The sequence below is a fragment of the Mauremys reevesii genome, linkage group 2 (genome assembly GCF_016161935.1).
Source record: "Mauremys reevesii isolate NIE-2019 linkage group 2, ASM1616193v1, whole genome shotgun sequence".
In the NCBI taxonomy this organism is placed as follows: Eukaryota; Metazoa; Chordata; order Testudines; family Geoemydidae; genus Mauremys; species Mauremys reevesii.
The window spans coordinates 60,001,393-60,015,878 of record NC_052624.1 but is presented as its reverse complement, the minus strand read 5'-3'; the positions used below and the strand labels follow the sequence as shown (position 1 = coordinate 60,015,878).

Genomic DNA, 14,486 nt, shown 5'->3' with positions numbered 1-14,486 from the left:
TTCAATGCCCAGCAGGATTGGGCCTATAGATATTTACTTTCCTTCTCCTGTGCAAGCACAACCCCTATTGAAAACAGACTCACCAAGTGTCTCCACATCTTTAAGAGGGTCTACTCCAGGGGAGAGGATGAAAAACACTGGAGTGGCTGGACTGCTGTCTTCATATAATTTTGCTAAGTCCATCCTGGTGCTCTCCACGTACTTGGAGCCTAGTTTTTCCTCCACAAAGTTTCTATATAAATATAAAGTATAAACTGAAGACACCAAGAATATTCACAATTACAGACTTGGGTCCTGAGCAGGGGCGGCTCTACGTTTTTGGCCGCACCAAGCAGTCATGCCTGGGAGGCGCCCCGGAGCCGCGGACCTCCCGCGGGCATGACTGCGGAGGGTCCGCTGGTCCCGCGTGTCTCGGCTGGACCTCCCGCGGCTGCAGACGGTTCGCAGGTCCGGCGGCTCCGCTTGAGCTGCCGCAGTCATGCCTGCGGGAGGTCCAGCCGAGCCGCGGGACGAGCGCCCCCTCCGCAGTCATGCCTGCGGCAGGTCCAGTCGTCCCGGGGCTCCGGTGCACCTCCCGCAGGCATGACTGCGGCAGGTCCGCCGGCCCAGCCTGCTGCCTCCCCCCGGCCGCAGGGGACGCCCCCTAGATTTTGCCGCCCTAGGCACCAGCTTGTTTTGTGGTGCCTAGAGCCGCCCCTGGTCCTGAGTTCTTCTCAGACTACATAACCTGCTGCTTCTAGGCTAGTAGCAGTTTCATTAAAGAAAGGTGTCAGGGAAGCAAGCTAAGGGAGGGAAGGGAAGGGCAGCCAGGTGGTAAAGAGGGTACAGAAAAATCTGGCATATGTCTGTTCAGGAAAGGGGACAATGACTATGTGACAGAAAGGCCAGCTAGGCACAGCAAGTAAGGGAATGCTTCTTCCTAGGAAGGTGTGAGCATGGGTAGCATACGGGGGTGCTGGAACAATTTGTATAGTGGGGGTGCTGAAAGCCACTGAACAAAACTTCAAACCCAGTATATAATGGAAACCGCTTCAAGCCAGGGGGTGCTGCCACACCCGCAGCACCCCTAGTTCCAGCACCTATGGTAGCATAGCTGGTAGGGTTTGGGCAGTCGGGCGAAAAGTACCATTCTCTGGGAGGCAAGGGATTTTAAAAAGATCTCGGAGGGTTTGGATAAGTATACAAGGCTGAAATGTTTTGAGGATCACAGATTTTTAAAGAAGAGTGAGATGGAGAATTACCATCCCATGAATCTAACTGCTGTCCCTAGAAAAAGAATGAATATTAAGAGAGAAATATGACTAAAAAGTGGGCAGTCAGGACCATAGATTTTTTTTTTAAATTATAAATGAGGCCCTCCTTGTGGCTCAGGGCACATGTATAGAATCTAATAAAATCATCAATCTATAAATCTATAAATAAGTAAGCCAATTCCCTATAAACAGTCAATCGCCCCCATCTGATCCCACCACCTTTTCACAAATACCTGAAAAAGAATAGATGGGCCTATGAGGAATAGATAGGTACTATTGCCACAAAGGCCAATAATCAATCTCAGGCTCTGACTGACCACATAGCTTGTAAATTAGATTCCCATAATTGAAAAGTTCAGCACAGTGGGCTACACATCCAATAAGCCATCTTCACGTGTGGTTCCATGGATACACACAATGTCAAAGACCGTACCTAAGAGCATAGGTCATTCTATCTGGGCGCAGTGCCCTCAATATGATAAGTTTCTGAAGAGAGCTTTTGTTTTTCCATTCCTGCGGGAACTTTTCCTTTTCTGGGCATTCTGAGTCCACCCATTTCTTCCATCTTTTAGGAGACCCTTCGATATCTCTGTCTAACCCTCGGAACTCATCCATTAGAGCAATGGCCTGGAACACACCAAACGGGTGATATGCCCATGACGTACAGTTGGGGTGATAATGAAATACATTTTACTAATAATATAGCTGGGGTGATAATTAAATACATTTTACATTTACTAGTACTAGTAATATTATTTGACACCTATGGCCTAATTTAAAGCACAATTTATACTTACAGCCTATATTAATAAATGTTTTTTTTTGGTAAAAGATTACCCCATTTCATATCTCCATACAATCTGTTTACAGTTAAATACCCATCTACCACACACTGTAACACATAAGATTAGTTTTTTCTGAGAGTAAGAAACTGTGTGAAGATTAGAATTACGTTCCTGGAGGAATGCCGAGATTATAGAAAATCAGCATTTCCACATGAAATAAATATATGATTTTATCATCTCAGGGGAAAAAAATTAAAATGCAAGGACAACTCATTCAACAGCACTGCAGGTTGTATTAAAATTTACTATGGAATATATGACTTTATCTGACATTATTTAGCTCTAGGAAGTCTCCAGAAACAACATGAAATAAAATTTAGAACTGAAAAACAATTCTCCAAACCTACCCTAATGGCACTCCATGACTGAGGAGTTAAAAAGTCAACAGGGCTCTTGTGAGTGTGTTCGACTGTGAATCGAAGCAGGAAATCCAATTCAAGGAGTTCTATCTCTTTACTTCTCAGCAGAATCTTGACAGCATACAAAATTGAAAAAGGTCATCAGGTTTACTTGGCAGTCACTTGTGACTTAAAGCATTTACCACTCAACAGACATTATTGAATAGGCAGCATAAAGCACTGAAAATTCTGGTGACAATCTTCTGTAGCTTCAATACAAGAATTTAGCTTTAGTCAATTATTTTAAAATAATGAATAGAAATATATTATAAGAGAAGTAATGGAGTGAGATCAATTCTTAGACCTTCATTATTCACAAAGGTAATAGATTACATTTTCAAACTTAGCCTTACGTTTGTAGTACACACTGCAGAACTTGCCTCAGACTGTTAAACAGACACCAAAAAAAACCACCAACAACCTCTGAACTAAATAATTTTGAAGAAGTGAAAATTGTCATTATGCTCTATGCTAGCAGTAACACCCAAGTCCTTTAAAAATAGCTAGATTACAATAATAGCTATGATTTCTGATTCTTTAAGCTAGAGTAAAAAGAGTTGTTATATGAAAAAAAACAAATTTAAACCATAGTTCTTAAAGATCAGAGTTATTCTGGGCTTCGATTGTACAAGATTTTTTTTTTTTAAAATAGCACTACCCAAGTGGCTAAGGAAACCTGAGTTCCATACAACTCCCTACATTTGGCCTCCACCCCCTTTAAACACATATTGAGGGACAGGAAATTCACACTTGTCAGAGTCATTGTTCTAGGCTCTCTTTAGACCCAGGGAGACCACAATGACTCATTTGGAATGTTTTTTTTTGCAATGAGAAGGGGTGGCAACTTTTTAAATGAAAGCTTAAGTATCTGCAGAAGTTAAACACATCAGGAATACCACAAAACTATATCGGGGGAGACAAATCTAGCCCATAGGTTGAATGTACAATAAAAATATTGAATTCAAATGTGTCTTTTTAACTAAACGCTTACCACCATTATCTGTGCTGTCTCTCCTCTCCTTGCACACTGTGAAGAATGGGAATTACAGTGTATGCCCAAATAAATTGATTAGTCTCTAAGGTGTCATAACAACTCCTTGCTGTTTTTGCTGATCAGACTAACACAGCTACCACTCTGAAACCCATCTCTATCCTGAGAGTTAATTCCAGCTGGAGTTCTCCCCAGCTACCCAGGAATGACTAATTCAATTTCCTAGTGCTCAGATGACCAATACAGTGACTTCACTGTTGGAAGACTACCTCCTATCACCTCTGGAGAAATGCATCAGAAATCTGACCAGGTTCAAGAGATCTTCTCAAAACCTCAGGTCTTCAGGCAGGAACTCTTGAACAAAGGAACTTTGAAATGGACAAAAGAAAGCCTGTGACCCAAGAGTCACACACACTTGCTGACCGGGGGACCAAATTGTCAGAAAGGCAAACGATGTAGGGGGTGCAGGGGCGGCTCTATAAATTATGGCGCCCCAAGCAGGGCGGCGCGCAGCGCCACCCTTCCCCGGTCCCGCGGCCGGGGCAGAAGTGTCTGCGGCGGGTGCGCTGGTTCGCGGCTCCGTTAGAGCATCTGCAGGCATGCCTGCAGGAGCTCCGTCTGAGCCGCGGGACCAGCGCACCTGCCGCAGTCATGCCTGCGGGAGCTCAAGCGGAGCCGCAGGAAGAGGGGACCCTCCGCAGTCATGCCTGCGGCAGGTCCGCTCGTCCCGGGCTCCGGTGGACCTCCCGCAGGCATGACTGCGTAAGGTCCGCAGGAGCCAAATGCCGCCCTACCCGGACAATGCCGCCCCACGCGCCTGCTTGGCGCGCTGGGGTCTGGAGCCGGCCCTAAGGGGGTGTAATCTGTCTCACCCAGCCCTAAGATCAGGGGCTGATGGGTCAGGACCTACTTATTATTTACTTGTATCCTACCTGTCCTGAATCTTTATATATAATCTCAGCCTGAAATCAAAAGATATTTTTATTACTTGGAGAATCTCTGCTATAAGTGCCCAATTCTACACAACCATACCTAGGGAACTGCAAGCAGCACTTCCATAATTTTCATCCCTATAATGTACACAGAGGAGTATAACAACATTTTTAAATGCTCAAAGAAAATAAAGACTTACATAAAATAGCTGTGGAAGTTAATAATATTATTTATATTGCAGTAGCATTCACAGTATGTTAGGTGCTGTACAGGAAGATATGATGTATCCTCCGACACTGATATTTTCTTGTAAATAAGAAATAGGTAAAATAAACCACACTCCCCACCACTACTGCCTGAATCCCCCTCCCCCCCTTACCTGAAACGTTGTCTGGGCTAGGAAGGTGAGTTTATCCTTTTCAAATAGTCCCTGATTGGTGTAAAGGAAGGCAGAGTATGTAATAGCTTCTATCAGGTTGGTGATGTGCCCCTGAAGATCCTCTGATGCTTCAGCCCGAACAATTGCTTTATGAAAGACTGTATTGAAGGCCTAATGAGATGTAGGATCACGGTTTTTAATAGGATTTTTGTTTGTTTGTTTTTCAGAACAATTTAATAGTTCTCCAATGTAAGGCTTTTCAAAGTAAGTGCCTGAGCAGTACAAAATGGAGACACTGTGCAAGATCACCCCCGCTGCCCCGAAAGAGTAGGCTTGGAGAAAGTTTTCTCCAAGGTGGGGGGAGAGGGAGGGAAGAGGTTGGGGATCACAAAATGACAACATTTTTCAGTCTACACATTTAACTCAGGAGCAAACAATATATGTTGACTGACTCCACCAATCTTTCCCACCCACTGGACATCCTAAAACTGACATATTCCCTCAAAGTGAAAAGGCTGGTGGTTTCAAGGAAGTAGACTTTCTGTCCTCAGCCAGTCACTTTTAGTATATTTATTGTAATACATTGTTTAGTGAATGCTTCAAATCTCACTATTCATTTGGCCTTGCAGGAAGATTTAACAAAAATAATGTAAGCATTACTCACATAATCAGAATGTAAACATCTGACAAAAGAGAGATTATTGGGAAGTTCAATATTGTGAGGAATTGGTGGGAAAATGCACAACCCTCACTCACACACACAAACACCCCTTAAGTAGCAAATATTAATAGCTGATACAAATATAAATTGTTGCTAATTGCTGTAATCAAACCCCCATGCTTGGTCTTTTGTATCACACCAGAAATAAAGCTTTACCTTCAGTGAGAACTGATAGATGGGGTTGATTTTGCCCAGGTCATTAACGACAAAGTAAAGAAGAGACGCTCTCAAAGCTGCTGGCCTGTAATGCTCTCGGGCCTCATTAATTTTAACTTCATTTTCTTTTGCTTCAGCTACCTGTAAGATGATAGTTACCTAGTTCATTTTTAAATCTATTATAACTATTACACTGATCCGAATAATTAAGGGCTGATCTAAAGTGAAAAGTTACATAGGCATAGATACGTCTCTCAGGAGTGTGAAAAATGCATACCCCTAAGAGACGTAGTTAAGCCGACCTAACCCCTTGTGTAGACAGTGCTAGGTCAACAGAAGACTTCTTCCATCAATCTAGTTATCACCTCTTGGGAAGATGGATTACCCCCCTCTCTCCCATCACTGTAGTGTTTACACTGAAGCGCTACAGCTGTAGCATTTTAAGTGCAGACATAGCCTAAGTCACATATATGTAATTGACAAATTCTTAACACCGCAAAGTGAGAAACACAACATGGATACAGCTGACATATCTGAAACAATAAAAACTGTTTGGCAAAGGTAGAATTAAATTGGACAGCCCACTCCAGGCTTGCTGGCTAGAAATCAGATTTGATCTGATCTTCATTACTATAATTTTAAAACAGCAGTTTAAGAGAAGTTATTATGTCAGTGGTGTGAGTTTTAAATTTGTTTTCTTGATGCAGAAAGGTTGGTTGCATGGAAATACTATAAACTTGCCTTTATTTTATTAAGTAACTTATTAGTCAAGCCCATCATCATGCTAAGGTGGGTGAAGTTGAGTGCCTGGTATTAAATGAGGATATTGATATAATATGCAACACAGAAACTTGGTGGCTTGATGATAATCAATAGGATATGGTAATACCAGGGTACAAAATATATAGGAATGAGAGAGTAGGTTGTGCTGGTGGAAGAGTGGCATTATATGTGAAAGAAGGAATAGAGTCAAATCTTCAATGAATCAAATGGTACCACAGAATCTCTATGGATAGAAATTCCATGCTTGAATAATAGGAATATAGCAGTAGGAAAATACTACCAGCTACCTGAGCAGGACAGTGATGGTGATTATGAAATGCTCTGGGAGACTGTGTTTTCTATTTTTATAGCATCTCTAATAATAATGGGAGATTTCAATTATTCCCGTAACGAATGGGTACACGTCACCTCAGGACTAGAAGCAGAGATAAAGTTTCTTGACACCAAAGGTGACTGCTTTTTGGGGCAGCTAATCCTGAAACTCACAAGGGGAGAGGCAATTCTTGATTTAGTCCTAAGTGCAGCACAGGATCTGGTCCCAGAGATGAATATAGCTAAACTGCCTGGTAATAGCAACCATAGCATAATTAAATCCTTGTTGCAGGGGGGACATCAAAGAAGCCCACCACAGTAGCATTTAGGAAAGGGAACTACACAAAAATAAGGAAGCTAGTTAAACGGAAATTAGAAGTACAGTCACAAAAGTGAAATGCCTGCAAGCTGCATGGAAACTTTTTAAAAAAAATCATAATAGAGGCTCAAATGAAACGTATACCCCAAATTAAAAAAACATAGGAAGAGGACCGAAAAGTGTCACCATGACTAAACAACAAAGTAAAAGGCATGGTTAAAAATTGGAAGTAAAATCCTACTGAGGAAAATAGAATGGAGCATAAACTCTGGCAAGTCAAGTGTAAAAGTATAATTAGGCAGTCAAAAAAAGAATCTGAAGAGCAACTAACAAAAGACTTAAAAACTAACAACGATTTTTTGTAAAGTACATCAGAAGAAGAAAGCCTGCCAAACAATCAGTGGGGCCACTGGACGATCGATGTGCTAAAGGAGCACTCAAGGAAGATAAGGCCATTGCGGAGAAGCTAAATGAATTATTTGCATCAGTCTTCACTGCAGAGGATGTGAGGGAGATTCCCACACCTGGGCCATTCTTTTTTGGTGACATATCTGAGGAACTGTCCCAGATTGAGATATCAATAGAGGTGGTTTTGGAACAAACTAATAAATTAAACAATAGTACATCACCAGGACCAGATGGCATTCACCCAAGAATTCTGAGGGAACTCAAATATGAAATTGCACAACTACTAACTGTGGGATGTAATTGATCATTTAAATCAGGTTCTGTACCAGATGACTGGAGGATAGCTAATATGACACAAATTTTTAAAAAGGGCTCCAGAGGCGATCCTGGCAATTATAGGCTGGTAATCCTAACTTCAGTACCAAGCAAATTGCTTGAAACTATAGTTAAAAAAACCCCTAGAATTATCAGACACATAAATGAACACAATTTGTGGGCAGAGTCAACACAGCTTTTGTAAAGGGAAATAATGCCTCACCAATCTATTAAAATTCTTTGAGTGGTGGTGGTGGTGGTGGGGTGTCAACAAACATGTGGATATGGGAGATCCAGTGGATAAAATTTATTTGGACTTTCAGAAAGCCTTTGACAAGGTCCCTCACCAAAGGTTCTTAACCAAAGTAAGCAGTCATGGGATAAGAGGGAAGGTCCTCTTATGGATCAGTAACAAGTTAAAAGACAGGAAACAAAGGATAAGAATAAATGGTCAGTTTTCAGAGTGGTGAGAGATGAGTAGTGGTGTCCCTCAGGAACCTGTACTGGGACCAGTTCTGTTCAACACATTCATAAATTATTAGAAAAAGGGGTAAACAGCAAGGTGGCAAAATTTGCAGATAATGCAAAATTACTCAAGATAATTAAGTACCAAGCAGACTATGAAGATTTGCAAAGGGATCTCACAAAACTGGGTGACTGGGCAACAAAATGACCGATGTAATTCAGTGTTGATAAGTGCGAAGTAATGCACATTGGAAAACATAATCCCAATTATACATATAAAATGATGGGATCTAAATTAGCTGTTAACATTTGAAAAAGGAGATCTTGGAATGATTGTGGATAGTTCTCTGAAAACATCTGCTCAATATGAAGCAGCAGAATAAAAAGCTAACTGAATGTTAGGAACCATTAGGAAAGGAATAGATAAGACAGAAAATATCATAATGCCACTATATAAATCCAAGGTACACCCTCACTTTGCATACTACATACAGTTCTGGTCACTCCATCTCAAAAAACATATATTAGAATTGGAAAAGGTCCAGGGAAGGGCAACAAAAATTATTAAAGGTATGGAACAGCTTCCATATGAGGAGAGACTAAAAAGACTGGGACTTTTTAGGTTGGAAAAGAGACAATTAACTGGGGATATGACAGAGGTCTATAAAATTGTGAATGGTGTGGAGAAAGAGAATAAGGAAGTGTTATTTACTTCTTCACATTGCACAAGAACCAGTGGTCACCCAATGAAATTAATGAGCAGCAAGTTTATAACAAACAAAAGGAAGTACTTCTTTACACAACACACAACCTGTGGAACTCATTGTGAAGGGATGTTGTGAAGGCCAAAACTATAGCAGGGTTCAAAAAAGAATTAGATCAATTCATGGAGGATAGGTCCATCAATGGCGATTAGCCAAGATGGTCAGGGATGCAACCCCATGCTTTGGGTGTCCATAGCCTCTGATTTGCCAGAAGCTGGGAGTGGGCGACAGGGGATGGATCACTTGAAGATTGCCTGTTCTGTTCATTCCTTCCGAAACACCTGGCATTGGCCACTGTTAGAAGACAGGATACTGGGTTAGATGGACTATTAGTCTGACCTAGTATGGCCGTTCTTATCATCTCTAGCTAGTCTGTTAATTAGTCTCAGAGGAGGCAAATAGTGAGAAAAATTACTTGAAAGCAGGTTTCTTAGATTTTGAAATGATTTTGGATTCAGCCACATTCATATCCCTTTGCATTTCATGAGCTTTCATACATATTGACCTTCCATTCACTTAAATGTTAGGGAATGGCAGTTCTTTTTGAGAGTACCCATATTCATTTGTGACAAATATGTTTAATCACAATTCATGCCACTAGTGCTCATCCTGTTTATGAAGTTTCAGGCATGCAACCAGAGAGCAAAAATTATACCATGTGATTTATGTGACCAGTCACATGCCACTAATATAGTCGTTGCATATAAAGCATTTACCAAACAACTAAGCATGACAGCAACATTAAAACAAAGCAAAGTCTACTTGTGGATAATTCTAAAAACTCCTCATTTTAAAATATGAAATTAATAATTTGAATTTTACAGGTAACTTTTAAAACTAATAAAAGAACAGAAATTGTTACTGCCTTGTGCTCTATTTCTGCCGCTGTAGACTTTGTTGATTCAAGTTTCTCTACCAGTTCCGTGTCACCCAAGAAACTACCCTCAGCAGCTGACAGACGAAGCAAAAGATCATCCTCCAGGTGCTTCAGCTCAATCTTGAAATCATTCTGTTGCTTGGTCAGGAGAGACTAATAAGGGGAATGAAAAATTTAGACTTAAATAACAGCAGCAAAGGATGACCCTTTGTTTTGCAGACTCTATGGCCTTTATTCTCCATTCTGTCACATCATTCTATTTCAGTTTTGTTTCTGAAAAAGAGATGGTATCTTCTATTCTAACGAAAAAGTATGTTACAATTATAACAACCAGTCAGGAGGAAAGCATGGTCAGGGCTGCCGGGAGGGGGCAAGTGGGGCAATTTGCCCTGGGTCCCGCGAGCCCTGGCCTGGCAGTGGTCCGGGTCTTCAGTGGCATTTCGACGGCGGGGGGTCCCTTCAGTGCTGCCGAAGACAGGGAGCGACTGAAGGGCCCCCTGCCACCAAAATACCGCCGAAGACCCGGACCACCGCCAGGTGAGTACAAGCGCCGCAGCTCCCCCGCTTTGTCCCAGGCCCCCTGAATCCTCTGGGTGGCCCTGAGCATGGTCAAACATGAAAGCACGGCACCAAGAACCTGGCTTGATTCTTGATTCTGCTCTAACCACCGTATTCTTCTCAAGGTTGCACGAAGTGAGCAGGATCTGGTCATAACTGGCAAGTGGAGAATTCCCCAGCAGAGGAAATTCCCCTGTAAAGCTGATGGAGCCATCTCTTGCATTAGCCACTTCCCCCTCACCTCAGCTTGCAGGCTATAGCAGATAAAGCATGGCAGAGGTCTGCTCTGGTACCTTGATCATCCATTGGTTTATGATCCCTTAGGGGGAACACCCAATCAGCATATGGTCCCTTACTAGGGGCACTCTACTGGACCATGAGGCTGGCAGAAAATAACTCAGATGATCAGGGAAGCATAACTGCATCCCCGACAGCTTTCCCCACAACTCTGCCCCAAGCAGAGCTCAGATGCAAGGGAGAATCTGGCTCAGAAGTTTTCAGGACTATGTTCCCAGCTCTGTTCCTTGACAAGTAATTTAACATCTGTACCACAGTTTACTCTTCTGTAAATGGGTAAAATAGTCTCAACTTCCTACTCGTGTTGTGAGGCTTGACTCATTTGAGTCTGCAAAGTGTTTCAAGATCTTTAGAAGAAATGTGCTATAGCAATATGAAGTACTTTTATTTTTAATTTTTCACCTATATATTTTTAATCTTTCATTTAACATCCAGTAATCATACGACAAATCTAATCAAGACCCCTTTTCAACCATTTATAAAAATATTTCTGTTCATAAATTACTGTAAAATGTGTTATTATTGCCATAAATACATTTCTGCATTGCACAAATAGCAAGAATAGATTCTTAGTACAATTAACCCAATGCCCTAAAGCCTACTAGTGCAGTCATAGCCTCTTATAGGTTGGCATGAAATTTAGTTTTTGCTTATTGGCTCAAGACCATTGACTCACAAAATACACTGAACGGGGTTAATCCATTTCACCATTCACAGACATGGTGAAAATGGAAGAGCAGAAAGAAAAATAGTAATAAGATCGTGATATATAAATTCTAGTGGTACTTTATGTTAGAACAAAACTCCACAACTTGCAGAGTTGAGAACTCAGTGGGACTCCAGCAAGTGATTCATGCACCTCTTGGTATCTACTTGATATAGAAGTTATTGACAATCACTCCTCAGTAGATTCAAATGGGTATATTAATGCTGGCCGTAGACCCTGAGGAACAGAAACCGACTGGTCAAAAGGTGGTCTCACCTTAAGTTTTTCTAACTCAGGTCTTTCAACACTAACAACCTCAGCCAACAGCTGCTCTTCTAGCCCATCCCTTGTGACAGTGAAATTAATGAGGGTGGTCTGAGCCTGTAATTCTGGCTGATAGTGAGGGTTAGCAAGCTTCGTGTGAAGGATCAGACGGAAATTCTTGTTGAACTCACATTCTTTGTCTTCAATCTTGATATACCTGACAATAGTTAACATGCAAAGTGATGGGAACAGTACTGAATAAAGCAATTCACAAATATCCTACATTACATAAGACCAGTACTGTACAAGTTTAATGCCACAGAAAACAGACACAAACCAAATGCTCAATACTTGCAGTTTGAGACACAACATGATGATAAAATTCACCTAAAGCAAATGAAGTTTAAACTCTCACCCACCATTTCATCCTTTTCATTTCAATAGGTTCACTTGCTCATATAGCAGCATACACTTATGGCTTATTGGCAATGAAACAGGTTGCAGAATAGAAGAGTTCACGGTTCAGAGGTAACCTTGTGTCCTTGCTCCTTACCATGAACTTGGACAAGCTCTCAAATAATTCTTACACGAACTGTGTGCGTTCTTACAATTGTTTTCTTTAGCATCTTTTAAATATTCCAGCTATAAAGGCTAACACAAACAAACAAACAAACAGAAATACATGGTTATGATAAACTGACAAATGACAGGAAGAGACAAAGGGCTGTCGACTGAGGAACAAAAGAGGAATTTTTAAGGTGGCTGACAAAATGTTTTGTTCAAAACAAATTAATTACTAGGTCACATGCTGCATAGAGTGAGTGATTTGAAACATATCTTTTATTCCACTTAAGATCCCTTAAGTAAGGCATTGCTTGCTGGCTCTGATCTTACTATAATGTCCCAGCATGCACTATGCTGTGGTGCTACTGTTACCAGGAGACCTTACTAAAGCATCAAGTTGAGACTTGGAGATAAGATAGCATTGACCTAGCCCTCTTATTTTATAGCATAGTTCTGAAAAACAAAAATTAATGTTCTGTAGTCTTTGGTCTCTTATTATTTGACCTCTTTTCCATAGCACCATGAAGTGGAAAAATACAAATGAGATTGAACAACAGGGAGGTGGTATCCTGCACACAGCAGCAATTAGCTCAGTCAAACTGCCGTTGAACTTACAACGTTAGAGAATCAGAGGAAAAAAGGCCTCTGAATAATGGCAGATGGTGAACCTGGTTGACCTGCAAAAAGCATATCAACTCTAGCCAAACTTTTGAAACCTGGCAGTATGAAATTAGGTTCCTAAATTCTTATTTAGGCACTTGTATATAAATGGCCTGGATTTTAAAATAAAATTAACCAAATCCTACATAAAACTGTACTAAAAAGGATCCAGCATCCAGTTTATCATTTTTTGGGTGGGATTTAATACCTAAGGATAAAATTCACTTCTAGGTCAGAAAGGCAGATTTCAACTCTGATACCGTGTTCTTGCAACACATGTTAGGCTCCTAATGTGGAATTCTAAACTGATACAGAGAGCAAAACATCAGACCTGAACACAGCTGAGCACAACTAAGAGGATAATTTTGACCTCAGCGCAACATACATATACACAGGCATACAGGTGTTGGAACCAGGTCTCTGACAGAGGAGTACATCAATTAGTTTTGTCAGTGGGGAGACTATCAAGGGAACAATACTACCTTATAGAAATGAAATGAAGTCTGGCTGTTAAATGAGCCCTGGACTCTTGTACAGAAGTATTCTTTTATGAGTTCTCAATTCACAGAAGTAATAATTCTTCCATTTGTGTGGTTATCATCTATGAAAGGCAAAAACTACATAATGACTCAGTGGGTTTTATAACTGCAGCTATGCTGACTTTTTTTGTTAGTTGCAGATTTGGGAAAAATAAATGTTTTGTTATTGCTCTCTCGTGGTTCAAAGAATATGAGCAACAATGATGTTAACCAGAGGGGCGGGAAAACACACAACAGAATCATTTCATTGTTTCCATGAATTGTATCTATCTAGAAATTAATTCTGGAGTATGAAATAATATAATTTGTGTAAGCGCTACGAGTGGAATTCTGAATGGAGAGGTAGTACAAGACTCGTCTGTACAGGAATCACTACAAAGTGATTCACTACTTTTGGTAATTCCTTCACATATAGTCTTTTCATCTCCCATCCTACCAACTGAGACAATCGGAACAGGCGGCATTAAGTCTCCTTCTGCCAGAGAACATGGCAGAAGACCTTTAAAACAAGCTTGATATATAAGCTGCAGAACCTCCACTTCCTTCTAGTTAGAGGCTTTCAGAGAAAAATGAAACAATGATAGATTACCCCCACTTTTATAATAGAAATTACCACAGCCCAAAGGGCTACCTCAAAATAAAGTGAGAGATACATGTCCCAGAGTTTAATCCCAAAGCACTGTAAGACCAAGAAAATAGCAAGGTCTTTGCAACAATGTTTTGTTGGTGGTGGTGTTTTGTTTTGGTTTGTTTTAAGAATCTTGGAATAGATTCATAGATTCTAGGACTGGAAGGGACCTCGAGAGGTCATCGAGTCCAGTCCCCTGCCCTCATGGCAGGGCCAAATACTGTCTAGACCATCCCTGATAGACATTTATCTAACCTATTCAAATATCTCCAGAGATGGAGATTCCACAATCTCCCTAGGCAATTTATTCCAGCGTTTAACCACCCTGACAGTTAGGAACTTTTTCTTAAT

The 14,486-nt window shown here is 41.0% G+C and overlaps 1 protein-coding gene across 8 annotated transcripts in view; it reads right to left on the bottom strand.

Moving 5' to 3' along the window:
- The window catches only part of DNAH11 (dynein axonemal heavy chain 11), a 278,479-nt gene that overhangs the window by 31,919 nt on the left and 232,074 nt on the right, over positions 1–14,486 (bottom strand). For all 8 annotated transcript variants that reach the window (XM_039523273.1, XM_039523275.1, XM_039523274.1 and 5 more), the window contains 7 exons: positions 11,757–11,961; positions 9,908–10,072; positions 5,677–5,817; positions 4,800–4,970; positions 2,446–2,568; positions 1,687–1,880; positions 84–232 (listed from right to left, as the gene is read on the bottom strand). In XM_039523273.1, the coding sequence (XP_039379207.1) occupies positions 84–232; positions 1,687–1,880; positions 2,446–2,568; positions 4,800–4,970; positions 5,677–5,817; positions 9,908–10,072; positions 11,757–11,961 (1,148 nt within the window). The remainder of the gene's footprint in view (positions 1–83; positions 233–1,686; positions 1,881–2,445; positions 2,569–4,799; positions 4,971–5,676; positions 5,818–9,907; positions 10,073–11,756; positions 11,962–14,486) is intronic.